Genomic DNA, 27213 nt, shown 5'->3' with positions numbered 1-27213 from the left:
CTACTCACAGAGACAAAGGGAGAGTCTGGAAGATGACCCGACTCCTTTCAAGGGAGACACTGAAATAAGCCCAGTTAATCAGCCTGGCTCCCTTTTCTGACAGTGCTCAGCAAGTCAGTTCAAAAAAAAGATGTCTTAGATCCTTGCTCCTCCCTGATCCCCTTCCCTAGACATTCCTTAGAAAGTTTTGTATAGTCCCACGAGCGCCCCTTGAATAGCCAAAATCTTCATGTCTTCTTTCCCCCTTCTTATCAGGTACAAAGTCCAGGGAGGACCTCTCCAAAGCTGCGCCTGTAGTTTCTTCACGGACCACCAATGAGTGACCAGAGACTTTTGAGCTTGCCATTGTTTCCGTTATCCCTTGTCTATCAAGTTTGTGTCACTGCGTGTTTTGTTAAGTGCTTCCCTCTTTGCTTATTATCCCTTTTGCCCTGAAAAGACCCATGCTCAGATAACCTTAATGTAGCAGATGCTCTCAAATGTCACAAACCCATGACCCCAGAGCTCTGGTCTCTGTTACCTACTGCCCGATACTCTGGAGAGCTGGGTTGCTACTCAAGGGGACCTAAACACACTGCAGATTTGGGCTGGCAGGAGCCTCCTGAAATTCAGCCAAGGAAAGGGCAGAGTCCTGGACCTGGGCTGGAACAACCCCAACAGCCCCATGCAAAAGACGGCCTAGGTGCTGACTGGTGAGAGAGCAGCTTTGCAGGAGAGGACCTGGGGCTCTTCGTGAGGAAGCTGAAGAGGAGTCAGTAATGTGCCCCGGTGGAAAACACCATCAACCGAGATGTGACTCCCAAGGCCCCCTACTGCAGACAGAAAAAGGAGTTGAGATCTGTGGGGAACCTGACCCCTAAGCCACGAATTTGCCCTCACTAGAGAAAAAAGATGACAAGGTTGCAAAATTTCCCACCGGTAGCAACACTACTTTATTGTCTTTATTTACACAATAGTGCACAACTGCTATGAGCTCTGGGTGAAAGCCAGAGCTTTCCTGAGCGCTTCTCTGAGGGCCTCCCTGACCTCCCTGTTCCGCAGGCTGTAGATGAGGGGATTGACCAGGGGCGTGAGGACGGTGTAGAAAAAGGAGAACACTTTGTTGAGCTGCCTTAGCCGGGGGGTTCTGGGCAGCATGTAGACAATGATGAGGGTGCCATAGAAAACAGTGACAACGGTGAGGCGAGAGGAGCAGGTGGAGAAGGCCTTCTGCCTGCCCACGCTGGATGGGATCCTCAGGATGGCAGCTATGATGCACATGTAGGAGGCCAGCGTGAACAGAAAGGGGAGGACCACATCCAAGAAGCCGAATATGAAAGCAACGAGCCTGACCTTCCTGGTGTCACTGCAGGCAAGCTCCAGCAATGGGGTAAGACCACAGAAGAAGCGGTCTATTGCCTCGGGGCGGCAAAACTTCAGCTGGGCCAAGAAAGGAGTCACTGCTGTAGGGATAAGGAATCCCATTAGCCAAGACCCAGCCGCCATCTGGAAACAGACCTTCCAGGTCATGAGGCTGGCATAGAGCAAGGGCTGGCATATGGCCAAGTACCGATCGTAGGACATCATGGCCAGCAGGTAACACTCTGCAGCTGCAAAACCGCCAAAGAAATAGAACTGAGCAATACAACCATGAACAGAGATGGTCTTGTTCCCGGTCAGGAGGCTGGCCAGCAGTCGAGGCAGGATGGTGGAGCTGTAGCAGATCTCCAAGGAGGACAGATTGCCAAGGAAGAAGTACCACACACCCCCAGTGTGCTGGGGTGAGGGGGACAGGAGCAAGGTCAGAGGCATGGCAATGCCAAGGACATGCCTGAATGCATGGTCACGGAAAGTCTGTGCCTGAGAAAAGCAGCCCTCCGCCCAGTGCCCTTCCTGGGGGGGTTCACAAAAACAGGGAAGGAGAAAATCATTTCCCTGATGATTCCCTTCAGCTGCCATTAGACCTATTACAGTGACTTAGAGACGCCAAAGGCAGACACTCAGCTTGCCTAGAGAATTCCTGGGAGGGATGAGTCCCTCCAAACAGCCACACTCCCCCAAACTGACTTTACACTCACCTTCTCAACCGGGATGAATTGCTTCTGCAGGTGATAATGACAGCGTTAGGAGAGGTCACCAGCATCGCTACAGAATGGCTGACATCCCCAAGCCTCTGCCTGGGTGTGTGAGAGTCTGTGCTGAAAAATCTGAGAGTCTCACACCAAAATTACAGGTCTTTGAATGACAGAGAGAAGAAAGATAGACAAGAGACAGAGACAGAAAAACGGGGAGACAGAGAGGCAGCAGAAGGGAAGCAGGGATCGAGAGCAAAAGAGACACAGAGAAGGAGAGAAAATGATAGATGGAAGGAGAGTAGGAAAGACTCCCTGCCCAGACTGTTCCTCCATCCCGGCTGAGGTGGGTTAATGCCCCGGGGTTGGCTCCAACACACCAGCAGCCCAGCTGTAAGTCAGCATCCCCAGTCCCGCCCCAGGATCTCTGCTCTGCAGTGCCAGGGACTCGGGTGTGGGGGGAGTCTGGGGGAAGGAGGGAGCTGGATGGGGAGACAAGAAGGAAAGGACAGGACTGAAACTGTGGTCTCACTCACAAACTTTCCCTTTGCAAACACCCAGCAGCAAAATAAATAGCACCCTGACTTGTCTCAGGACATCTAGCACCAACCTCCAACCGTCGGCACGCAGGGGTGACCTCTGCGCTGATGGTGCCTCAGAATGGCGATCGAGGTCGGGGTCCCACCCTCTGCAACTTCCCCATCACATCCTTGTCTTCCCTGAACTCTCTGCAAACCCCAAATCAAGGCTCAGGCATTGTCCTGCCATTGCCATCTTCTTCCAGCTGTTCCTGCAGGGAGACCCCAGAAGTACCAGAGAGTCCTGAGGTTCATAGCAGAAACGAATCTTCGAAGGTTCCTGCCACAGCTCAGCTCTCCCCAGGGATTGCAGAGAGTGAGCAATGCATAATTGGCTCTCAAAGGAGACTGGAACCTCTGATTTGGTGAGAACTTTGTAAATTCCTCTGGCGAGGCTTCCTTTCTTCATACTTCTGGGTCATTTCAACTCTGGGTCATGCTCTTTTGAAAAGGAACTGAAGAAGGCAGTGCTAGGACTCCTCCAGTCTCATGAAGCAGAACCAGGGGAGATGCCATGACATGCGATTCCCTTCCCCTCCCTGCAGACAACTGTCTATTCACTGACTCTCTCAGGTTTAGAGAGCCCTGATCGCCTGAGTTGGTCCCTCCAGCCTCCCGCAACGGTCAGCAGGGAGGAAGAGGCTGAGCCACAGGCATTTCCTCCCAGCCATGGAGACTTGCCCTGGGCAATGGGGTGAGTCCCCCTGGGGTGCCAGGCTCTGTCCCCCGAGGGGAGAGAGCCCCCTAACCTGTCTCCGAGGCACAGGGGCCTGGCGTGTTGGGGGTTGAAAGGATCAGAGCTACTGACATGTCCTCCTGGTTCAGGCCCATCTCTCCTTCCTGGAAGGTGCCCAGGGGCCTCCTTTGCTCCTGTTGTGGCACAAACGTAAGCTGCAGGAGGTCTGGTTCCTCTTAATCATGTTGGACTTGCGTGTCACGAGATGCAGTCTCTTCAGCCACTGCTCTGGCTGGAAGGGGAGGGGAACGTGGACCCATGGATGCAGACATTTGTGCTGTGGCTTCTAAGGACAAGAGACATTTGCCTCAGTGGGAGGAATGTTTTTTTTTTATGTGAATCACAGTCATTTCAGTATAAGTGCCAACACAGGTGTGCGCACTGGAGCTTGACGCATGCTCTCCTCATCCCTTCAGGAGTGCTGATGTGCAGGAGACCTTTCCCTCTCCCCAGCCCTTGTAGTGTGTCTCTGGCCTCCAGCTGCCTTTTGGGAAGTCTGGGAATCACCTTGAAGCTCCGTGTCACCTCTCCACACTCTCTCAGCCTTTCTCTAGTACCCAGGAGTGTCAGAAATGGTCACAGAAACATATATCATAAAATCAAATAATAATTTGTGTTGGAAGGGACATCCAGATGTCCATAGTCCCAGCTGCTGCTCCAGGAAGGGTCAGGTTGACGTCAGACTATGTCGCTCAGAGCTTTATCCCATAAAGCCTTGAAAACCTCCAAGGATGGAGACTGCACAACCTCTCTGGGCAACCTCTTCCAATGCTTGACTACCCTCCTGGTGAAACAAATGCTACCTCTACCCAATCTGAACCACTCTCCCTTCAACTTCTGCTTGTTGTCTCTTGTCCACCCACAGTGCACTACTGTGAAGGGCCTGGCTCTATCACCATTATAACCACATCATAGGTATTGGGAAGCTTCAATTACTACCCCCAAAGCCATCTTTTCTCCAGGCTGAACAAGCCCTCTTCCTTCAGCTCTCCTCACAGGGCAAGTGCTGTAACACCCTGAGCTTCTTCATGACCCTCTACTGAACTCACTCCAGTTTGTCAATGTCTTTTCTATATTGCGGGCCTGAAACTGGACACAGTAATCTAGAGTGCTCCGGTGTGCACTCTACTGTGTCTAACAAGCACTGAGTCACGGGGAGTGATCACCTCGCTTGGTCACACAGCCCGGGATGCTGTTGGCCTCCCTTGCTGCATGGGCACACTGCTGGCTCATGTCTACCTTGCCGGGCACCATGACGGCCAGGGCCTTCTCCACAGAGCTGCTCCCGGCCAGTCTGTCCCCAGCCTGAATGACTGCAAGAGGTCTTCCTTCCGAAGGGGAGGATCTGGAATCGTCCTGTGGTAGTCTGTGTAAATATACAGACTAGGTAATCTATTTGGGGGTTCACCTGCTGTTTGGCAATTTAAAAGACAATCTTTGCTGAGGCCTAATGTGGATGTTTCTTAACTCTTCTAGCACTTTCCTTCACAGACGAGCTGTAAGCAGAGTCACCAGTCAAAACTGGATCCAACTGGCCTTGAGGTGCAAGGGATGTATAACTATAGCATTCCATAAAAGGAAAGGCTTTTGATTATGACTTTTGATGGGTTAAAATGTTTCTCAGATATGTGAGAAAGTACATAAAAGGCCTTGTTCCTGGTGGCATGCAGAGACCACACCGGTGAGGCTTATTGTCGTCGTTGCCACCATGTGCTCTCTCCTACAGCTAGCTATGGTAAATGAAGCTTCTGCTGTGATGTAACCCCAAAGTACTGAGAATTTCTTAGACAGTCCTTTTCTGAATTCCATGAGGATCCTGTTGGCCTCTCTAGGTCCTTCTGGTAGCTGCCATGTCCTTGAGCGTATAGACCAGTCCTCCTGATTTCTTGTCATGTGCAGGCCTCTCCCAGGTGACTGATAATGTTGTAAAACAGGGCAGGTCCCAGGACAGACCCCTGAAAGATTCCACTTCTTTATGGCCCCCAGGGACAGTACAGCCCATCCACCCCTCTGTTCTGAGCACAGTCACCTAACCAGTGTTTCGTTCCTCTGGGCATCCACCCACCTAGACTATCACGTCCCGACTTTCATACAGGGCTATTGTGGGAGACTCTGAAAAGTCCTGTTAATGTTAAGTGGCATTCACTGCTCTCCCCTCCTCCGCAAATCCAGCTGTTTTATCCTAGTAGGCAATCAGGTTGGCCAGGCATGATTAATCCTTGGGAAATCCATGATGACGGTTCACAGGCACATTCTCCTCTATGTGCCCAGTGGTTTTCCAAGAGGATTCACTCCATGATTTCCCCAGGGACTGAAGTGAAGATGGACTGAACAAACAACCAGCCTGCTGTTCCTTGGATCATGCTTTTGGCCTTTTTTGAAGAAGGGTGCAAACGTTGCTTTCCTCCTGCCATTGGGAAAGGATGCTGTCCAGTTTTCTCAGCATGGTCAGATGCAGCCCGCTGAGTCCCATGGACCTGAGATGTCGAGTTCTCACAGCTGAGTCAATCCTCATGCACTGCCGGATCCTCATCCACAGTTCTCCTTCTTGAACTTTTGCGCTAATCACGGAGGTCTTCCTCAGCATTCTGTGTGTCCACTCTCACTAGGCCTCCAGCTCCATTCAGCAATGGCTCCACTGTTCCCTTTTTCAGCCTTTGACTACTCATGAAGCCACAGAAGGTTTCCTGACAGGCAGCAGGGCCTGTGGCAGGAAGCGCAAATTCAGGTGCCAATGGGCACATGTGCAGAGGGACACACAGCACCCATAGCCATGCATTTAGACCCTTGGACATGTGAGGAGAGCTCCTGGCTCTCCCGCTAGCCTTACATCATGAAAACATGGCAGAAGCTTCTCAGCCAGCTGCAGAGCAATGGGGTTGGGCCCCTTCATTTCCAAGTAGCTGTGGATGCTTCTCAGCAACATCAGGCTTTCCACACACATGTCCCTGTGAGCACCCTACAGCCACTCCATGATGTCTGGGAGGAGGCTCTGCATTTTCCTTGCCTGTGTGAAAGACAACTTCCTTTTGTGATGCAAGGAAAGACACCCCCCCCCGGCTGCCAAAAGTGCTGTGGTTGCTGATTTCCCATCAGGGCTCAGTGTCCAGGGCCAGGAATCTGCACACGCCATGGCTTGGCCACAGAGGGTGCAGTGCAGAGAACAAATCTCCAAGTGGGCCCTGATATATGGAGGGCCTCCTCTGTACGGAGGAAGGCTGCTGCCTCTAGGCCCAGGAGCAGCTGGCTGCGTTAGCCTGGTGCTGCGTTCTGGCTCATTGTCCCTCTCAGTGGGAATCTGGGCACAGCATTCTCACAATTGATGCCATTTGGAGCTGGCTTGCTTGGTGCTGGGACTGGATCTCTGCCGGGCACAGCCGAGACATGCCAGCAGTGGGAGCTCTTCCCAGTGGGTACTGGTGCCTTTTTCCCTGTGCAGCACAGCCAAGGGCCTGGCATGAAAGACTTGGGGCAGCTGAATGGGTCAGTGGGGAGTTGGGAGCAGCCACCGCACCTCCTGATTACCAGCAAAGTCCAAGCCACTGGGTGACCCACCACCTCCTGTCAAGCCCCAGGCTGCCAGCATGGCTTCGCTCAGCTGCCTTCCTGGGTCAGCATGACCATCATCGGGGAGGTCTCATGTATCATGCAGGCTCTGCCAGGGTCCCTGTCCCAGGCCTTGCTGCCTGCCCAGGTTTTGCAGGAGCCCTACTCCAGCCCCTAACTTTGCCCCAACCCTAGCCTGGGTTTCCAGCCTGCTGAGCAAGGTCGGCAGATGCAGGGACAGTGTAGGATGGAGACTGCCTGGGCATAGCCAGCCTAGGTGTTTGTGTGCAGAGAGGCACAAGCAGGATTCAGCAGCCCTGTGTGCTGGCAGTCGGAGGTCTGGCACTGGGCGTGTTGTATCCATTGGCCCAGGAGAGGTCCCTGCTTGGGGGCACACCGGGAGGGGAGAGGGGACCCAGAGAGGCAGGTGCCAGCCTGGGGCAAGCGAGGCCTCGTCTGGTAACTCACAGGCAGGGAAAGAATGTGGGTGTTGTCCCTGTCGGGGCTGGACTGCTTGCGCAGCAGCTGGTCCTCCAGCAAGCTCAGCAGCTCCCGCAGCATGTCCGTCGCAGCCGTGGGCTTAGCCGTCATCACCTTCCACATGGTCACAGCAGTGCTGCAGGCCCAGAGCACTCTCTCAGTGGTGCCTCCTTGGCCACAGTGCCATAGCCTGGGCAAGCCCTGGAGGTTCCCGGCTGTGCGGCAGCCCTGCCCCTGCCAATCCCCTCCCCACTGGGAGCACCAAGAGAATTCTGCCCAGGCAGGCAGCACATGACCTAGCTGAAGTCCCTTGTGCGGCAGGCAGGGAGCATGGCAGCTGCGCTCTGGGGCTGAAGGCATGGACACTTGGTCAGCTCTGGCTCCTGAAGGCCTGCTTGGTGCACCAGGGCTGGGAAATGGTGGGAGAGACAGACAGCCCTGTCCCTCGGGGGTGTCCTGGAGATCTCCTTGGCTCTCACCATCTTTGGGCCCTTCTCCCCATGGGATGAGCTCTTGAGGCTGACGGGCGCCACATCTGTTGCAGAGTGGGGAGCAGTACAGCAAGCTCACGATCACCTCATCAGGGTTCGAGGAATCCAGCTGGCAAAGGGTCCTGTTTAGGGCGACCCAGGCTGCCAACTCCCTGACGTACTTCAGGTTCCTGTAGAGGCACCTTATGATCTGTGGCACCTGGAAGAGACATGGGTGAGAGTGGGGCTGCTGCCAGAGAGCAGCCATTACCCCAGCCCCCACTGAGATCTCCTTCCCTCTCCATCACTCCCCCCACTCCTTGCTGCCTTCAAAGGCTGTCAGGTGCCCAAGAACCCTGGGTCTGGCGGGGAGAGCAATGCCCCAGAGGGCTCAAGCCCCAGGCACACCAGCCGCAGGCTGCTTACATCTTCCAGCAGAGAGACAGTGTCCAGCATGAACATTTTTAGCATGTGGGTAGCCACCACCATGCTGCAGGTGCTGCAGTTCCTCATGCCCTCAATGGCTGTGACAATAATGTCTGTCCTCTCAGAAGGCTGCAGGTCCTTCACAAACAGCTATGAGAGGAAGGAGGTGAGGGAAGAAATGCCACGCTGTGTGAGAGGGAGGAGCGGGGCAATGCTGGCACCATGGCCCCAGGAGAGCTGGGAGTAGGTGATGTGCTGAGCAGTGGCACCACGGGGCATGTGGACAGAAGGCCATCAGGCCAAGGAAGGGAGGCTGGGGTCAGGGTCACAGTGCACTGGTTCTGCAGGCAACCACAGCTTGCTGGTGGCCAGCAAGGCTGGAGCTGCTGCTGTGACACTTGGAGTGAAGCAGTAGTAGCATTCTTGAAGATAAGAAAAGCAGCAGCCTTCCTAGAGACGATGAAGGGGCCCAAGGAAGAAGGAGAAGACCCCAGACCTAACTATTACTATTGGTCCAAACTATCACTTGAGGGGTGGAGAATTTAGATTGTAAGGGTATAATTGCCCAGGAGTTTCTTTGTTCGGGGTTCCTCTTCGGAGGCACCAGCTCGAGCTGTAATTACCGCACATGTGTCATTAAATTTTGTTTCTCTCCAATCTGACTTTGAACTTCTGCCTCAGCAGGAACCTAGGGTCGGACCCTGTTATGGTGGCTGGCGAGCCTGATTTTCCATAACAGTTTGGCACCCCAGATGGGACCCTAGGCGACCACCGTTGGGGCCTCTCGTCTCCAAATGATCATCTGGTGCCATCGGGTGAGTTCACCTGGGATCTCTGGCAACGGGAGGCACCGAGAGGGTGAGTCTTAAATTCCCGCCTAAATTCTAAACTCTGGTTTGGTAACAAAGTGCACTGTAAGGGGTACGCAGGCTGATCACTGTAAGGTGTGCCAGGTACTACATTTTAGGGAGAGTGGGTTCGAGTCCCAACCCCATGGTTTGAGAGGGTTCGAGTCCCATCTCACTCCAGGGTTTGAGAGGGTTCGAGTCCCGTCTCACCCCGGCTGGAAGGGGGGAGTGCGCAGCCTGATCAGCGTAAGGCGCACCGCAGGACTAACTTAGAGTTACTGTGACTAGTGTGAGTGCGTGTGACCTGGGAACCGAAGGGGGCACCCATCGGCTGACAGAGCCGCCCACTGCGAAGGGACAACAGTCCTAGCAGTCAAAGACTCGGGTGGTGTGAGTGCGGTTCCCAGAGAGAGAGTGAGAGAGAGAGAGTGTAAACATGCCGGCTGCAGGGGGTAATGAAAATTTAAATTCGGGTGTTGCTGAGGGGAGAAAAAAAAAAAGGTATATTATAAGGAAGTGCGCTGCCTGATCAGCATAAGACGCACTTTTCAGGAACTCAATATGGGAAATAAGTCCGGCATAGAAAAGGGGACACCCTTAGCTGAAATTTTGCAAAACTAGAGTAAGATTGATGGTACCAAGAACCTAAGAAAAAGAAAAAAAAAAAAGTTTGATCCAACTATGTCAGGAGGATTGGCCATTCCTGACAAAGGCTGGTGACCCAGCGAAACAATGGCTGCCGCAGGGAACCTTTGATCATCAGGAGTTAACTTTCCTGCGTCACCATTTGGAGGACAGGTTCCCCAGACAAATGGATTATTGGTGTGTATGGGACAGTTGGGCAAAGAAAAATTTTTCTCAGAGTATTGAAAGTAGTGCAGCTGCTAAAACGCTTGTGGAAACCGCTCCACCCTCTGTGCTATCCTCTGCTTCAACTTCTCTATACCCCCTCCTTGCCTTCCTTATCCGCCTCTCAAACTCCTTCGCATGTCGTTCCTGTGCCAGGAGAGCCCCCGCCAGGTCTGGACGGTGCACCTCGGGTAGCTACAATGCGAATTTACCGACCCTGGGGGCCCCAAGATTGGATTGCATGGAGTCAGCAAACTCCCAGGCTTCGGGAAGATTCATAGAAAGTGTTACAAATCGTAAGAGGAATACTGCGGGCGTATGATCCTACCTGGGGGGGATGTGCAAATGCTCCTTGAAGCCTCGTTCACTCACTCAGTTCTGGATGCAAGTTGTCGCTGGACAGAACAAGGGGGTGTTGCAGCTGCTCGAACAGCCTGGCCGGCTGTGGACCCCAGGTGGAATTATAATGTAGAGGCAGCTTACCGGCAGTTGCAATTAGCCAAACAAGGCTTAGAAAAAGCTATACGTTTGGCAGAACAAAAGACTGTGAATTGGTCTAAAATAAGGGAGTGTCAGCAACAACCTGAGGAACACCCCTCAGCTTTCCTTTCCAGACTATTTAAACAAATCCGAATGTTTGGAAGGGGGATAGACCCAGAAGCCGAGGCTAACAGGCCTCTAATAGTTTCCACATTTGTAGATCAAACGGCCTCGGACATTAAGAAGTATTTTTCTAAACATGTTCCTGACTGGCCAGGGAAGTCTATGGACGAAATAGTACGTTTAGCTACATTTGTATATAATGGTCGAGATGAAGAGAAGGTGAAAGAGAAGAGATGACAAAAGAAAGAGGAAGTGAGTGTGTGAGCGGCTGTGTTAAGAGACAGGTTTAAAGAAACTAGAGGAAGGGGGCGAGTAAGGGCCAGAGAAGATAGACAGAATCAAAGCACACATATTGTATGCTTGGGAGTTAATGATTACTGCCATTCTTGCGGGGAACAAGGGCACTGGAAGAGGGAATGCCCTGTGAAGCCCCGCATGCCCAGGAATAGAGGGGACAGCATGAGACAGTCGAGTACTGGGAATGACACCAGGCAATTCCCAGCCAGCCCACAATGACAGGAGATGGGAGACCCAGAAAATACTGTGGGAATTGGGGTAAATTCATGGGATATAGATTTGGACTTCAGGGGGCAGATAATGGCAAATATAGCAGGTCAAGAAATTCCCTTCTCCGTGGATACCGGAGCTACCCTTTCTCTTCTGAATTTTGAGCCTAAAGGATGTAAGTCATCAGGTAAAATAACAGTACAGGGAGTAATGCGAAAAGGCAAACGAACATTAACTAAGCCCTTATTGCTCACTATTGGAGGTAAAGGAGTGTGGGGACATGTCATAATTTCCATGGATTCACCCTTTTGCCTTTTAGGGAGGGATCTCTTACAAGCCTTGGACACTCAGATCTGCTTAGAGCTGAAAGGGATGAAATTAGTAATAATGCGCTCATGTGTTCTGGCTGAGCCACCAGAACCAGAGTCAACTAATCTGCAAATTCCGACAGGTTTAGAATCAGTTCCTGGAAAGTTATGGAGCTCTTCAGGAATGGATGTTGGACTATTGAAATCAGCTAGCCCAGTCTCAATCAAAACAAAGGGGATTACCTCCCACGGTTAAACAACACCCTATCCCAAAGGAAGCAGAGAAAAGTATCCAAAAGCAAATTGACCACTATTTAAAATTGGGTGTCCTTAGAGTTTGTGAATCCCCATACAACACCCCAATTCTGCCAGTGAAAAAGAATAGGCAGGATTCTGATGGCGATCCAGAGCATCGGTTTGTAAAAGACTTAAGAGTTATAAACCAACATGTAATTGCTCCACATCCAGTAGTTCCTGACCCATCAACTATATTATTACAGATACCTCATTGGGCAACTTATTTTACCGTGATTGATTTAACGGCAGCCTTTTTTAGTATACCAGTAGCTGAGGACAGCCAAGATCTTTTTGCCTTCACTTGGAAGGGACAACAATTAACTTGGACTAGGCTACCACGGGGATTTACTGGGTCTCTGACTATTTTTTCGCGTATACTTAAAAATGATCTTGCAGATATCGAACTTTCAGGATGTTCAGTGTTAATACAATATGTGGATGATTTGTTATTAGCAAGTAAAGATTATGAGATTTGTTTGAAAGACTCTGTTTCTCTATGTAACGCTCTTGCAGAGAAAGGGCATCGAGCATCTCCATCCGAATTCCAGCTGTGTCAACAAGAGGTAAAGTATTTGGAGTGGTTCTTGAAGGAAAGACACAGATTAATTGATCCAGAATGAGTAAAGGCAATTCTTGATATGCCCCATCCTATGACAAAAAAGCAACTCAGGGGATTTTTAGGAGCTGTAGCATTTTGCCGACCATGGATTCCCGGGTTGGGAGAGCTTACCAAACCTTTGGTCCAGGCAACAAAAAAGGAGGAGACAGAGCCTTTGACCTGGACTCCAGAAAAAGAGAAAGCTTTTACATCTGTAAAAAGGGTGTTGGTCTCAGCCCTGGCTCTAGGACTACCAGATTATAGTAAGCCATTTGAATTATTCGTTCATGAATGACAGGGAGTAGCAAGTGGAGTACTCACTCAAAAACTAGGTCCTCATCGTAGGCCAGTGGCCTATTACTCCACCCAGCTAGATGCAGTAACCAAAGGCACTCCAGGATGCATCAGAGCGATAGCAGCTACAGCAGCCCTTATTGAAAAAACACGACCTGTAGTTTTGGGTCACCCAGTGACTGTGTATGTGCCACATAAAGTAGAACTGTTAATGAAACAATACGCTACTCAAGCACTGTCCCCACAGAGAGCTCATTGCTATGAACTAGTAATACTCCATGCAGATAATGTGACCTTAAAGAGATGCAATTTCTTAAATCCAGTAACATCCCATCCATTCAGTATCCCTCCTGGGAAACCTGCAGGTTCGATTACCTCCCTGAAATGCCTGTACACCAATGCACGCAGCATGGGGAACAAACAGGAAGAACTAGAGATGTGTGTGCGGTCGCAGGGCCATGATCTCATTGCAATTACAGAGACATGGTGGGATAGCTCACATGACTGGAGTGCTGTCATGGATGGCTACGTGCTTTTTAGGAAAGACAGGCCAGGAAAGCGAGGTGGTGGAGTTGCTCTTTATGTGAGAGAGCAACTGGAATGTATTGAGCTCTGCCTAGGGGTGCATGAAGAGCTAGTTGAGAGCTTCTGGGTAAGGATGAAAGGGCAGGTTAGCATGGGTGACCCTGTTGTGGGTGTTTACTGCAGGCCACCTGATCAGGAAGAGGAAGTCGATGAGGCCTTCTACAGACATCTGGAAGTAGCCTCATGATCACAGGCCCTGGTTCTCATCACAGAATCACAGAATGGCTGAGGTTGGAAGGGACCTCTGGAGATCATCTAGTCCAACCCCCATATTCAAGCAGGGTCACCTAGAGCACATTGCACAGGATCGCGTCCAGGCGTGTTTTGAATATCTCCAGAGAAGCAGACTCCACAACCTCTCTGGGCAACCTGGTCCAGTGCTCGGTCACCCTCACAGTGAAAAAGTTTTTCCTCATGTTCAGATGGAAGCGTCTGTGTTTCAGTTTGTGCCTGTTGCCTCACGTCCTGTCGCTCGGCACCACTGAAAAGAGTCTGGTCCCATCCTCTTGACACCCTCCCTTAAGATACTTGTACACGTTGATAAGATATCCTCTCAGCCTTCTCTTCTCCAGGCTAAACAGGCCCAGCTCTCTCAGCCTTTCCTCATAAGAGAGATGCTCCAGTCCCCTCATCATCTTTGTAGCCCTCTGCTGGACTCTTTCCAGTAGTGCCATGTCTGTCTTGTACTGGGGAGCCCAGAACTGGACACAGTACTCCAGGCGTGGCCTCAGCAGGGCTGAGTAGAGGAGGAAGATCCCCTCCGTCGACCTGCTGGCAACACTCTTTCTGATGCACCCCAGGATACCATTGGCCTTCTTGGCCACTAGGGCACACTGCTGCCTCATGCTTAACTTGGTGTCCACCAGCACTCCCAGGTCCTTCTCCGCAGAGCTGCTTTCCAGCAGGTCAGCTCCCAACCTGTACTGGGGCATGGGGTTATTCCTCCCCAGGTGCACGACCCTGCCCTTGCCTTTGTTGAACTTCATGAGATTCCTCTCCGCCCACCTCTCCAGCCTCTCCAGGTCTCTCTGAATGGCAGCACAGCCCTCTGGCGTATCCACCACTCCTCCCAGTTTTGTATCGTCAGCAAACTTGCTGAGGGTGCACTCTGTGCCTTCATGCAGGTCATTGATGAAGAAGTTGAACAAGACTGGACCCAGTCCTGACCCCTGGGGGACACCGCTAGCTACAGACCTCCAACTAGACTCTGCGCCACTGATCACAACTCTCTGAGCTCTGCCATTCAGCCAGTTCTCAATCCACCTCACTCTCCACTCATCCAGCCCACACTTCCTGAGCTTCCCTATGAGGATGTTATGGGAGACAGTGTCAAAAGCCTTGCTGAAGTCAAGGGAGACAACATCCACTGCTCTCCCCTCATCTACGCAGCCAGTCATTCCATCATAGAAGACTATCAGATTGGTTCAGCATGATTTCCCCTTTTGGTGAAGCCATGCTGACTCCTCCTGATCACCTTCTTTTCCTCCACGTGCTTGGAGATGGCCTCCAGGATGAGCTGCTCCATCACCTTTCCAGGGATGGAGGTGAGGCTGACTGGCCTGTAGTTGCCTGAGTCCTCCTTCTTGCCCTTTTGGAAGACTGGGGTGACATCATTGGTTTTCTTCCAGTCCTCAGGCACCTCTACTGTCCTCCAGGACCTTTCAAAGATGATGGAGAGTGGCTTAGCAATGACATCCGCCAGCTCCCTCAGCATTCGTGAGTGCATCCCATCGGGGCCCATGGATTTATGGGTGTCAAGTTTGCTTAAATGATTTCTAACCGAATCCTCCTCGACCAAGGGAAAGTCTTCCTCTCTCCAGACTTTCTCTCTTGCCTCCAGGGTCTGGGGTTCCTGAGGGCTGGCCTGAGCAGTAAAGACTGAAGCAAAGAAGGCATTCAGTAACTCTGCCTTCTCTGCATCCTTCGTCACCAGGGCACCCACCCCATTTGGCAATGGGCACACATTTTCCCTAGTCTTTCTCTTGCTACTGATGTCTTTGAAGAAGCCCTTCTTGCTGTCCTTGACATCTCTCACCAGATTTAATTCCAAACGGGCCTTAGCCTTCCTCCTCGCATCCCTGCATACTCTGACAACGTTCCTATATTCCTCCCAAGTGGCCTGTCCCCCTTTCCACTTTCTGTATACTTCCTCCTTCTGGTTGAGTTTTGCCAGGAGCTCCTTGCTCATCCATGCAGGTCTCCTGCCTCCTTTGCTTGACTTCCTTCTCATAGGGATGCACCGCTCTTGAGCCTGGAGGAAGTGATGCTTGAATATTAACCAGCTCTCTTGAACCCCTCTTCCTTTTAGGGCCCTAACCCATGGGATTCCTCCAAGTAGGTCCCTGAAGACGACAAAGTTTGCTCTCCTGAACTCCAGGGTTGCAATCCTACTCAGTGCCCTGCTGCCTCCTCGCAGGATCCTGAACTCCACCATCTCATGGTCACTGCAGCCAAGGCTGCCCCCAACCTTCACATCTTCCACCAGTCCTTCTTTGTTTGTTAGTACAAGGTCTAGGAGCACACCTCTCCTCGTTGGCTCCTCCACCACCTGTGTCAAGAAGTTGTCACCAATGCTCTGCAGGAACCTCCGGGACTGCTTGTGCCTAGCTGTGTTGTCTCTCCAGCAGATATCAGGGTGGTTGAAGTCCCCCATGAGAACCAGGGCCTATGATCATGAGGCTACTTCCAGTTGTCTGCAGAAGGCCTCATCGACTTCCTCTTCCTGATCAGGTGGCCTGCAGTAAACACCCGCAACAGGGTCACCCATGCTAGCCTGCCCTTTAATCCTTACCTGTAATCTCTCAACTCGCTCTTCATCCACCCCTAGTATCAATACAAAGCCAGGGGCTCACCACAGACTCTCCTTGGGTATCCTATTGAACCACAGTACAAGTGACATTTAGTTTTCCAGAAATTCAGTCTGAACCAATCAAGCTGCATTTTTTTTTGGCACTTTCTCCTTCTCAGGCTATTTCCTACTCCCCAGAAAAGCTCCATCACCTCTGAAATCACCCTTCAAGCACTCACAGGCTGCTGCTGGTCTGCCCTTAGCCTCCACTTCACCAGGCTAAAGAAGGCCAGGTCCCTCAGCCTCTCCGTAAAGGCCTTGTGCTTCAGGAAGCTAACCCTATCTTGGCAGACCTCCTCTGGACTCTCTCGCGGTCCTTCCTATTCCTCCAGCACTGGGCAACCCACACTGGGACACACTATTCCAGATGTGGCCACCCCAGTGCTGAGTCAAGGTGGAAAATAGCTGTCCTTGCCTGGGTGGCCAGGCTCTTCCTAATGCAGCCCTGCATGAAGCTGGCCTGATTTTTGGTGAGCACGCACCACTGACTCATATGGCATCCCTCGTAATGTCCAGGCCCTTCTCCTCAGGGTCACTCCTCTGATGGTCTGGAAAAGCCAAATGAAGGTAAAAAGTAAGCAAAACTGGAGCCAGGGGGACAGGGTAAACAGAGGTGGGCTATTTGTATGGGAGGGCATGTGTATGATAAAAGCAAAGGACTTGGAAGGGAGAAAGAGGAAAACAGAAACTTGAAGGTGAAATGAAGACTATGAAGAGAGCTGTTTGTGGGTACCTGCCACACAGTCCTACATCTGAGCAACGCTGACTGGAAAAGAACAAGACAGCAGCGTCTGCTTTGACCATATTGTTTCTGACTTACTTCCAGGGTCACGCGGAACCTGATGGCTTTCCCTACCATCAAGAAAGGAAGATCCGAGGTGGAAGGAAATGCAAAATCATCCAGGCAGGAGGGGGCATGGGGAAATCTCTAGGCCAACCTCCTGCTCACAGCAGGGTCAGCTATCAGGTCCGACCAGCTGGCTCATGGCTTTATTGAGTTAGGGATGAAAACCTGCAAGGGAGGAGATGGCACAGCATCTCTGGGCAACCTGCCTGTGACTGCAAGGCGGGAAAGGGACGGTCAGATACCGGTACAGAGAGACACTCAAGGTTTGTGAGGGGTTAAACAAAGTAGGTTTAATGAAGGACTTACACTCTCAACTGTGTGGGGAGGCCAGGACACTGCTCGGAGGGGTCACTGATGGGCAGATGCTGGACACAGGGCTGGGACGCCCAGGTGGGGCTTACTTTGTGTATCCTAAGAGCCCCTTAAAGCTATTTCCTTATCTCCACTATGCAAAGCTCGAGTCGTTACTGGCTGTGAAGCAGCTGGACATTGTTGACAAAAGGGAATAGGCATGTCCAGCCCTGAGCGGTTTTGGTCAGTGTGTACAGAGCACACTCCAGGGCTGTGATAGCGTACTCTGCTGCTCCCCTGACTCCTCAACAGATCTCCTGCAGCGGTTCTCACTACGCTGCCCCAGGATTTGCCTGTCTGGAGGGAAAAAAATTTCCTTATACCCAGCCTGAACCTCTCTTGTTTCAACTAATGCTCATTGGCCCTCATCCTTCCATCGATCACAACAGTGAGGAGCATCACGTTGTAAGGCACAGGTACTGCAGGCTGTGAGGAGGGCCCATTCTGGAGAGGTAGCCATTCATAATCAAACTTTGAACTGAAAACCTTTCAGGCCCAAGAGGCAACCTCCCATCACTGGGAGGGGCTGGCTCTGGGGATGCTATGTGTGGTGCTAACCCACATGCGGAAAAGGAATTCAGGAGTGCAAGAATCGCAGTAGCTATCGCCAGAGAGGACAAAATCACCAAACCATTCCGGCTGGAAGGGACCTCGGGACGTCTCTAGTCCAGCCTCCTGCTCTACTCAGGATCAACACTGAATTCACACTAAGTTCCTCCGGGCTTTGTCCAACAGCATGCTGAAAGCCTCCAAGAACAGGGAGTCCAAAAGCTCTCTGGACCCCACTTCAAATACTTTGTTATCCTCATTGATGTTTCTCCCTTTAATCCAATTCTAGCTGCACTGGTGTCAACCTATAACCATTCTAGCTGCGTTTGTGTCAGCTTCTAAATGTTGCCTCTCATTCTCCTGCCCTGAATCTCTGTAAAGAGCCTGGTTCTTTCTTGGTGGTAACCTTGAGTTGGGAAGCTGCTAGGAGTCCCCCAAGAGCCTTTCCTTCTGCAGGCTGAACAAGGTCTGTTCCTTCAGCCTCTCCTCACAGGGCAAGTTCTCCAGCACTGATGCCCTTGGCGGCCGGCCACTGAACTCGCTCTGAGTGTTCAACATCATTCTTCTGCAGGGGGCCCCGAAATGGGGGCCATCTCTAGATGTGCTCTGACGAGTGCTGAGCAGAAGGGGATAATCACTTCCCTTGATCACCTGACTCTGCTACTGTTCATGCAACCCAGGATGCTGTGGCCTCCTTTGCTGCTAGGACACACTGCTGGCTCTCGTTCAGCAGCTCCCTGAGTTGTTCTTGTGGCCTTCTTTGAAGATGGGCACAACATATTCCTTTTTCTGGTCATTGGCACCTCCCTGATCTCCACAACCTTTGACAATTGTGAGTTGCTTTGCTGTGGCAGCAGGCAGCTCTCTCAATGTCTGAGCATGCCACACATCCAATCCCAAAGACTGTATTGCTTGAGTTCTTGCAAGTCATCCCTCTCTCAACCCTCAGGCACTGCAGGCTGGTTTTCTCATCTGCAGTCCTGCCTCTAGGCACAACAGCCCAGGAGACCTTGTTGGTGCAGCCTGAAGCCAAGAAGGCACTGAGCTCCTCAGACCTGTCTACATCTGCTCTTGCTACATTCCCTGCCCCATGCAGCACTGAGCCCCCACTTTCCTTCTTTACTCTTTTACTGTTACTGAAGCAGAAGCAGCTCTTCTTTGTGCTCGTGATGTCCCCTGCAAGTGTGTATGCTAGGGGAGCTTTGACTTCCCTACTTCACTGGACAACACTGTATTTCTGAGTTCCTCCTTTTCAGCCTCTCCTTTCTTCCCCTTCCCTTATGCTGCGTTACTGCACCGGAGCTCAGGCATGAGTTCCCTGTTTAGCCAAGACAGGGTCTGGAGATGCCTACAAATTTCACAAGCTGTCAGTATGGAGCACTCATGTGCTTTGTGGGTGCTCTTCTTAAGGACCTGCTGGCTTTCCTTAGCTCCTCTGCCCCTCAGGGCTGCCTCCCTTTGTCTGTCCCATGGAAGAGCTCCATGCATCTGAGTGTTGCCTTCACACAAAGGGCATCCCCCCTCCTCATCTTCCCTTCCAGGGTCTCCTGATGGACTTGTACCCTACCATCGCAGCACTCGAGTCATGGGACTGATCCCACCACATCTCAGTTATGGCAATCCTGTCTGTGCCCCAGGCTGCTTTTGTTTGCATCTATTTTGGCTTCATCACCTCAGCTGTCACACCAGCTGAAGATCTGTCACAGGGAAACCTGTTACCAAGGACCTGGTGCATGCAGAGGATTTGATTCTGAGTAGTGACAGGCTGGCATAGAGAGGAGGTGGCAATGTAATGGTGAAACGAGGTTCCCACTAAAAGAGCAAACCCTGCAGTGGCCAAGGCCAGGGAGAAAGAGAGCCAGGCCATGCAGGAACAGAAGGAGAGGGGTTTGCTGCCTGAGCTGACCCTGCAGCACCTTGGGGCCTGTGACAGAGGTGAACTGATCTCCAGAAGGGACAAGGTGCCACTGAGAAAGTCCTTGGGCCTGCAGAGTCTGCAATCCAGCTTCTTTGTGGACATCCTTAACACAGTCCCCATTCATTTGGGGTGAGAAGAGGTTCAGAGGAATAAGATCTAGAAGGGTTTAAGAGTGCAGGGACGTGAGTAGACTCCTTGGTGTGATGTGCTTCCCATTTATGAAGCACACTTGGCTCTAGATGGGATGGACTTTGCCTGAAGGCAGTGGTGGGATCCTGTTGTTTGGGCAGAGGCAGGAAGCCCAAAATGCCCTGGAGCACTTGCCCAGCAACCACTCCAAAAGGGCATGGTGTTCCTGTAGGTCCCATGCGGTATCTGCTAGAAACGTGCGATTGTGCTAGAAACCCCAGGAATCTGACATAGCCCTGCCAGCCTATTTCTGTCATTAAATCAAGTGTCTGCAACTGAATTACATCAACCGTTTACAGTGTAAGGATCTGCTTGTGCCTCAGCTTCATGAGTGGAGCTCTAGCAGTATTAGGCATCTCGTGTCATTTCAGATGACCAAGGAAATTCCCCATGTGGCCCCCAGCTGAGGATCTGGAAGGACGTGGGTCTCACACTTGCTCCATCAGGGCAAGCAAGCACATGCTTTGGACCACCTCTGTGTCTTCAGATGTCACCTGGTTTTTGTGTGCGACAACTGACTCCCACCCTCCATCTCTATTGGTTACAGTGGGAGCTTAGACAAGGAGCTGGCACGTGGACGTCTATGTTGTGCTCACTACAGGTTGAGAAAGGGGAATCCCACCTCCTGTGTGTTTGTGGAGTTCATGGGAGAGAGCTGAATCCCACTCCATCCCAGGGACTTCTACACTGGCATGAGATGCCCAGATGGACTCACCTAAATCAATACCTGAACCACGGGTAAATGACCTCCCTTCTTGGCGTCGTCTAGGTTCCTGCCTAGTTAAGAGATGGGAATAGGGTCTTCCAGAGTGGGATGTTTCCATGTGTCCTAAATGACCATCCTCTGATGCAACAAATAGTCATGCTGAACTCAGTGTCTCTGCATGGTTTAGAGAGGGACTCTAGCTCATTATTGTCATCTACTTTAGTGAACGTGTCCCAGGTGGAGGAAGCACAAGGGACAGAGCAATTCACTCCTTCTGCTGGGCCTCTGCTCTCGAGCAGGGCCAGGCTCCTGGGACAGAGGGAGCTCATGGCAACCTGGCAGCACTGCTGAGAGACAGCTGTGTCCAGGAGCAGCTCCCCTGTCAAGAGCAGCAGGGCTGTGGGCACTGCCTGCTCTTGCTGACAGAAGACAAGACAAGAGAGAAGTGAAAGGCAGTGTGGAGTGGGAGGACAGCTGAGTGCTCTGGGTGGGAGAAATCTTCACAGCCCTTGACACGGTAAGTCTCTGGCTGCAGGGCAACACTGCTTCCTGGAGAGGTCTTCTAAACCCATCCCATCCCATGACTGATAGATTCAGTGACCTCTGGCAGGACAGGTTCATTCTACCATCAAGAGGGTGCTGTGTGTGTCAGGGGTGCTCACAGCTCTAGCTCACACACAGGACATATGCGAAGGGTCTTTTAGGAGGAAGGTGAAAAAAAGGCTAAGAGAAAGGGAAGGAGCTCTCTCTCTAGAAAAAGCTACTTACTACTGATAAACTAGAAAGACTAGGTCCTAATTTTGGCAGGGAGATAAAAGGAAAGAGGGTTTTTTGTTGTTTTTTTGACAAGGAATTTCGACTGCCAAACCTTCCCTCTCAGAGATCACTAGGTCTGTGAGAAAGCTCAGCAAACCCCTTCAACCCCTCCTCAGCCTACAGACAGCACCAGCATCACCTTTGTGGCCTTGTCAGGGATTTTCTGACCTGCTCCTCAGAACCTCTGAGCACAGCAGTGCCTCTGCGCAGCGCCCTGTCCCGGTAGGTTTCTGTTGGGCAGAACTGAGCATGCAGAGGGTGGGATGAGGTCTGTGAGCACCGTCAGGGAAAAGACATTGGGATAGAGAAGGAGCTGCCAGCAGGGGGAGCTCCAGGCAGCAAGATGGGCAGGGAATGAGAGGGAACTGCAAAGAGAATCACCGTGGGAGGAAGGATTTGGGCAAGTGATGGTCAGTCCCTCAGATGCAGACACCTTCCTCTGAGCCAGTCCCCTGTGTCTCTGCTCCCACCCAGCAGATGCTCTGCCCTGACAGCCATGGAGTGCAGGCCATGAGCCACCTCCTCTGCAGCCAGACCTGCGGCAGAGGAGAGGGGCATCTCTCCTGCCACGGGCCCATTTCGTGCTGCCCAGCAAAGGGGCTGAGCAACTGCCCTGCAATGTTGCTGTCTTTGAGGTGTCATGTCCAGCTGGGGAAGATGAAAGCTTTCCTGAGTGCCCATCTGTCTCTCTCTCCTTGCCTCCCTTTGCAGCAGCATCACTGTGTTGCTCCTTCTTTGCCCTCCTGGCCTTGCTGCTCCTGGTCTTCTCTTGGGCTGCCTGGGGTTGGGGAGTTTCAGCTGCAGTTCAGACACCTGCCCTGCAAGTTGTGCAACAGAGGGGTGTGCATAGGAGTAAACAGTCCCCAGCCCCCTGAACCCTGTGAGGCTCCAGGAAATGCAATGCAAGGAGCTGGCGAATTAGTTGACCTTGTCATGCTCTTCATCACTCTCTCCCTATCTGGCCTGAGAGAGAAGAATGTGGAGATCTTCCCCTAAATCCTGAAGTCCTCGGCTCTCAGCTCAGTCATATTCTTTCTGAGAGAAACTTGTGACTGTGAGTGTCTTTTAGCTGAATGAGGTGCAAGCGCAAGGCCATGAGGGGCAAGAGTCATGGACAGACCACATCCCGTGGCTCTGTACAAAGTCACGGTGAGCCCTTTCTTCCTCCTGGGGTGCACAAATGCTCATCCTCAGAGCAGTTGAAATGCCAAAGATTTCTACCCTGTCAAAGAATGCTCCCACGGTGAGATGGAGGTATCTAAAAGCTAAATCAATATCTAATCAGACACCTCCGCTGAAGATTATATTCCGGAGAAAATAGGTGCTAAAATATTGGACAGTCTTTCCACATAAGGGGTAGATAGAATCTGCTGCAGGATGCGTACATCAGAGCTAGTCACTCCCCACTCGCACTACAGAGGAAGAGCAGATGGTAAATTGGTGTGAGGAGAGGGTCTATCACATTGGAACGGAGACATCCAGAAAGGGTTGGGCACCTGCTGCCTTCATGTGACAGTTTCCCTGCCTTGCTAGAATGGGACCTGGTGCGGCTGCTTCAGGTACAAACACCTGTGTTCAGGAGGGCAAGGCTGGGGGAGGTGAATGCCTCACAAGGATCTTCCCTTTCCAAGACAGCTGACAGCAGAGCTTGTCAGAGTCCACTCCTCTCTGACCAGGTTCTTTTAGCTATTCCACACTTGGACGGTGTAATGTTGAATATCAACTTTTACTTCTTTGAAGATATTGGACATTACACAGGATTTTTGATTTAGCAGAGTGACACAGCAATATGCTGAAATCACAATACAAGTGTGAGTTACACTTAGCAAAATAGAGCAATTGCAGTATCAGTTCAATCACAACACCAGTGTGATCCCCATTACTGGTCTCTATCCTGTGCTCACCATCACAGCGCTGGGCATCCCGAGTTGCCAGGAAGGGAGACATGGGATGAAACCAGCTCAATCCCATTGCTCTCTTCCAGGTTCTTTTGTTAGTTGTTCAGCTTTTATACTCCGTGGTGGGCTGAGCCACGAATACACTCCCCCTCATGCTGGTCTGGCTAACTGAGGGAGACATTCACACTCTTTTGATGGACTCAGGGGAAAACATTGACACCAGCTGATCCACTCAGTTGGGCTGCAGTCACTTGATCCACTCAACTGACATAGCTGTTTATCTAAAACCAAGGTTACCCTCCAGTCATGGTCCCCTTTGTGTTGAGATAAAGTCAGCTTTCTGTGCAACAGCTGTGGGCAGTGACACCCTACATTATCCCCTGAGCTTCATGGGCACATGCCCCTTGCCCATCTCCCCTGAGCCTTCTTCCATTGTAGGGGTTTATTGGTAGGTCCAAGTGCTATATTCCTCTCTCCTTCTGGTAAACAGAAAATATTCCCCCTGGGTCACCGGCCTGAGTGTCCTTAGCTCAGCTCATGGAGCCCAAACCCCCTCCTATCCCCACCAAAGAACTGGAAATGTTTGTCCCCTTCCTCCATTTACACCCCCCAGCAGAGCAGCACTGACTCCTCTGGAAATCATTCGCAGAGGCCCCTGCTCTGCATGGCACACTCAGCCAGCACAAAGCGGAGCTTGAGCCGGGGAGCTGAACGAAGGTAAAGGAGAGAGGAAAAGTGGGAGGTTCAATGAGAAAGGCAAAGGGTTTGTCTCCCAGAAGACTGTTCTAATTTGTCCCTGTCTTTTCCTCCTTGGACAGGCCCCCATGCCCAGCGTCAGCAAATGTCCAACAGCAGCTCCTTCAATGAGTTCCTCCTCCAGGCATTTGCAGATACGCAGCAGCTGCAGCTCTTGCACTTCTGGCTCTTCCTGGGCATCTACCTGTCTGCCCTCCTGGGCAACGGCCTTATCATCACAGCCGTAGCCTGCGACCACCGCCTCCACACCCCCATGTACTTCTTCCTGCTCAACCTCTCCCTCCTCGACCTTGGCACCATCTCCACCACTGTCCCCAAATCCATGGCCAATTCCCTGAGCAACACCAGGGCCATTTCCTACTGGGGATGTGCTGCACAGGTGTTTCATTTTACCTTTCTCTTAGCAACTGAGTATTTTGTTCTCACTGTCATGGCCTATGACCGCTACGTGGCCATCTGCACACCCCTGCACTATGGAAGCATCATGAGCAGCAGAGCTTGTGTCAAAATGGCAGCAGCAGCCTGGAACACTGGTTTTCTCGATGCTCTCCTGCATACTGCTATCACATTTTCCATAGCACTCTGCCAAGGCAATGTCCTGGAGCAGTTCTTCTGTGAAATTCCCCACATCCTCAAGCTCTCCTGCTCAGACGCCTACCTCAGGGAAGTTTGGGCACTTGTGGTTACTCTTTGTTTAGGTTTTGGGTGTTTCATTTTCATTGTGCTGTCCTATGTGCAGATCTTCACAGTTGTGCTGAGGATCCCCTCTGAGCAGGGCCAGCACAAAGCCTTCTCCATGTGCCTCCCTCACTTGGCCGTGGTCTCTCTGTTTATGAGCACTGTCATGTTTGCCTACCTGAAGCCCCCTTCCCTCTCCTCCCCAGCCTCGGATCTGGTCGTGGCTCTTCTGTACTCGGTGGTGCCTCCAACAGTGAACCCTCTCATCTACAGCATGAGGAACAAGGAGCTCAAGGATGCCCTGAAGAAACTGCTTCAACTGCTACTACTTCAGCAGCAGTAAGCTGCCCATCTCTCCTCACAAGGGATTTCCAATTTACCTGGGCCACGCTTGTGTTTTGGGCATTCTACCCGTGATAGTCATTTGTACACAAATACTTGAATTCATCCCACTTCTCCAGAGGCACAAACCCTGTCTGCCAAATTGATTAGTCAGTGGGGACTGGATTTGGAGACTGACTCATTGCAATAAAAATGTCCATGTTTTCCCATGATGAAATAATGGAAATTGTCAGGAAGGTTGTGAATCTCAGGAGAAGAAATTTTCATCTACCCCTCAGGCTGGTGTACCACTGCTTTGTCTGTTATGCTAAGGACTTAATCTCAGTAAGCTTTCACATATTTCCCAACATCCTGATTAAATTGATCATTTCTAAAGTCATCTTTGCAGCAGACTATCTGGACATAGGCACTTTGCCTTGTTTCCCACTTTTCCTTCTCTCCTTTCTCTTTATTCATTCAGACACCTCTGCTCTCTCTAGGTGATGCCCTGAGCTTTGGGGAGTGTAAAGCTTGCCTCATCTTTCAGGAGGCTAATCGTCTCTTTAGACAATGCCTTAACTGGGTTTTTCCTCTATCCTTTCCTATCAACCTGTCTAAAATATTTCTCCTAAGGCTATGCCTTGTGGAAAGTGCACCTCCCTGGAGGCAGCCTGGACTTGAAACACAGTTTAGGAGTTTATTTTGATTTTCATTCAACTCCATCATGTTTTACTTTTGCTGGATCCCAATAAAGAAAAAGTCTTCTGTGTCTATTTGCAGCTAGTTCTTGAAGGAAAGCAGGTGGGAATTGGTGCAGAGAGGCTGTAACATTCAGCTACAGACTTGAGTGGAAGAAAGCTTCGATTTTAACAAGAGTGAGGTAGGTCCCCAGTGGCTGATGAGAGAAATGGCAGGGCTGGGGAGGTGAGGAGCAAAGCTGTTTGTACATGTCTCCTCTCCAATATACTGCTTTTCTCACACATCATGATTCCTTAGGAGACCCTCTGAGTCACTATGAGTTGGAGAATGTGGCTATCACTTATTCTGTAAGCTGAAAAGTAAAGACAACGTTACCAGCAGAAATCCTTTCTCCTTTTTTTTTAGGTGTTCATTGAAATCTTCCTCTTGTAAATACACTTCTGAAACCTCTCCAATTAGCCACACGAGGACTGAAGAACTGAAGGAAATTATGGGGATAGACAGGGCTTGTTAGGGCTTTTTGCATTTTAATGACCCTCGGGTATATTTGGTGCTGAGTCCATGAATGCTGGTTTCTGCGAGGAGACTGAACAAACCTCTCAAGAAGATGAATTCAGAAGCAAACCCCAAAGCTACTTGGAGGATTAAAGGGTCCCCCTGAGGGCCATTACTCACAGAGCCTCCCTAGGGGCTGATTAGAGCAGAAAGTTGTAGGCCCTGATTGCAGGTAGGCAAAGGAAATGTGCAGATGACTCTGATGCCAAGTCACCCTTGATGTGTTTTATCATACAACATGGCCAAGCAGTGACACCCAGCCCCTGGGTAGGGTGATCTCTTGCCTCACACTTTGCTCAGGCCTCTTGGTGGGGGCAGTGTGAGGGTGGGGGTGTGCAACACTGAGTTAGGGACAACAAGATGGCACCTCCCAAGCCTGCCCTGGGAGGCAGGAAGAGGAAATAAGGCCTCTACTGCCCTTAGCCTCCACTTCACCAGGATAATGTAGCCCGGGTCCCTCAGCCTCCCTCTACAGGTCATGTGCTGCAGGCAACAAGCCACATCTTGGCAGACCTCCTCTGGACCCTCTCCACGTCTTCCCCATTCCTCCAGCACTGGGCATCCCACACTGGGACACATGATTCCAGATGTGGCCACGCCAGAGCTGAGTCGAGGGGGGATAGTAACTGTCCTTGTCTGGTGGCCAGATGCTTCCTAATGCAGCCCCGTGTGCAGCTGGCCTCATCTGTGGTGAGCACGCACCACAGGCTGATAAGGCATCCCTCGTAATGTCCAGGCCCTTCTCCTCAGGGTCACTCCCCAAGGCAGCACCTGCCGCTTCCCCTTGCACAACTCCACGAGGCTTCTGTTGGCCTCATCTCCAAGCTTCTCCAGCTCCCTCTCCATTCAAGCTCCTTTCTGTCAGCTCTGAATGTGTGCATGCAGATGCCTCTTCCCATCTTGCCA

The 27213-nt window shown here is 51.4% G+C and overlaps 1 protein-coding gene across 1 annotated transcript; it reads right to left on the bottom strand.

The window, feature by feature from the left end:
• Nucleotides 1–966: 966 nt before the first annotated feature.
• On the bottom strand, nucleotides 967–8374 carry LOC136994113 (olfactory receptor 5B21-like). The gene is made up of 4 exons (XM_067310365.1): nucleotides 8288–8374; nucleotides 7951–8081; nucleotides 7380–7527; nucleotides 967–1755 (listed from the first exon to the last, which is right to left on the bottom strand). Exons 1-4 carry the CDS (start codon nucleotides 8372–8374, stop codon nucleotides 967–969), a joined length of 1155 nt encoding a protein of 384 aa, XP_067166466.1.
• Nucleotides 8375–27213: the final 18839 nt, after the last annotated feature.

Source organism: Apteryx mantelli, chromosome 24, assembly GCF_036417845.1.
Source record: "Apteryx mantelli isolate bAptMan1 chromosome 24, bAptMan1.hap1, whole genome shotgun sequence".
NCBI lineage: Eukaryota > Metazoa > Chordata > Aves > Apterygiformes > Apterygidae > Apteryx > Apteryx mantelli.
Note: the sequence above shows the minus strand (reverse complement) of the source record. Positions and strands in the feature narration are given on the sequence as shown.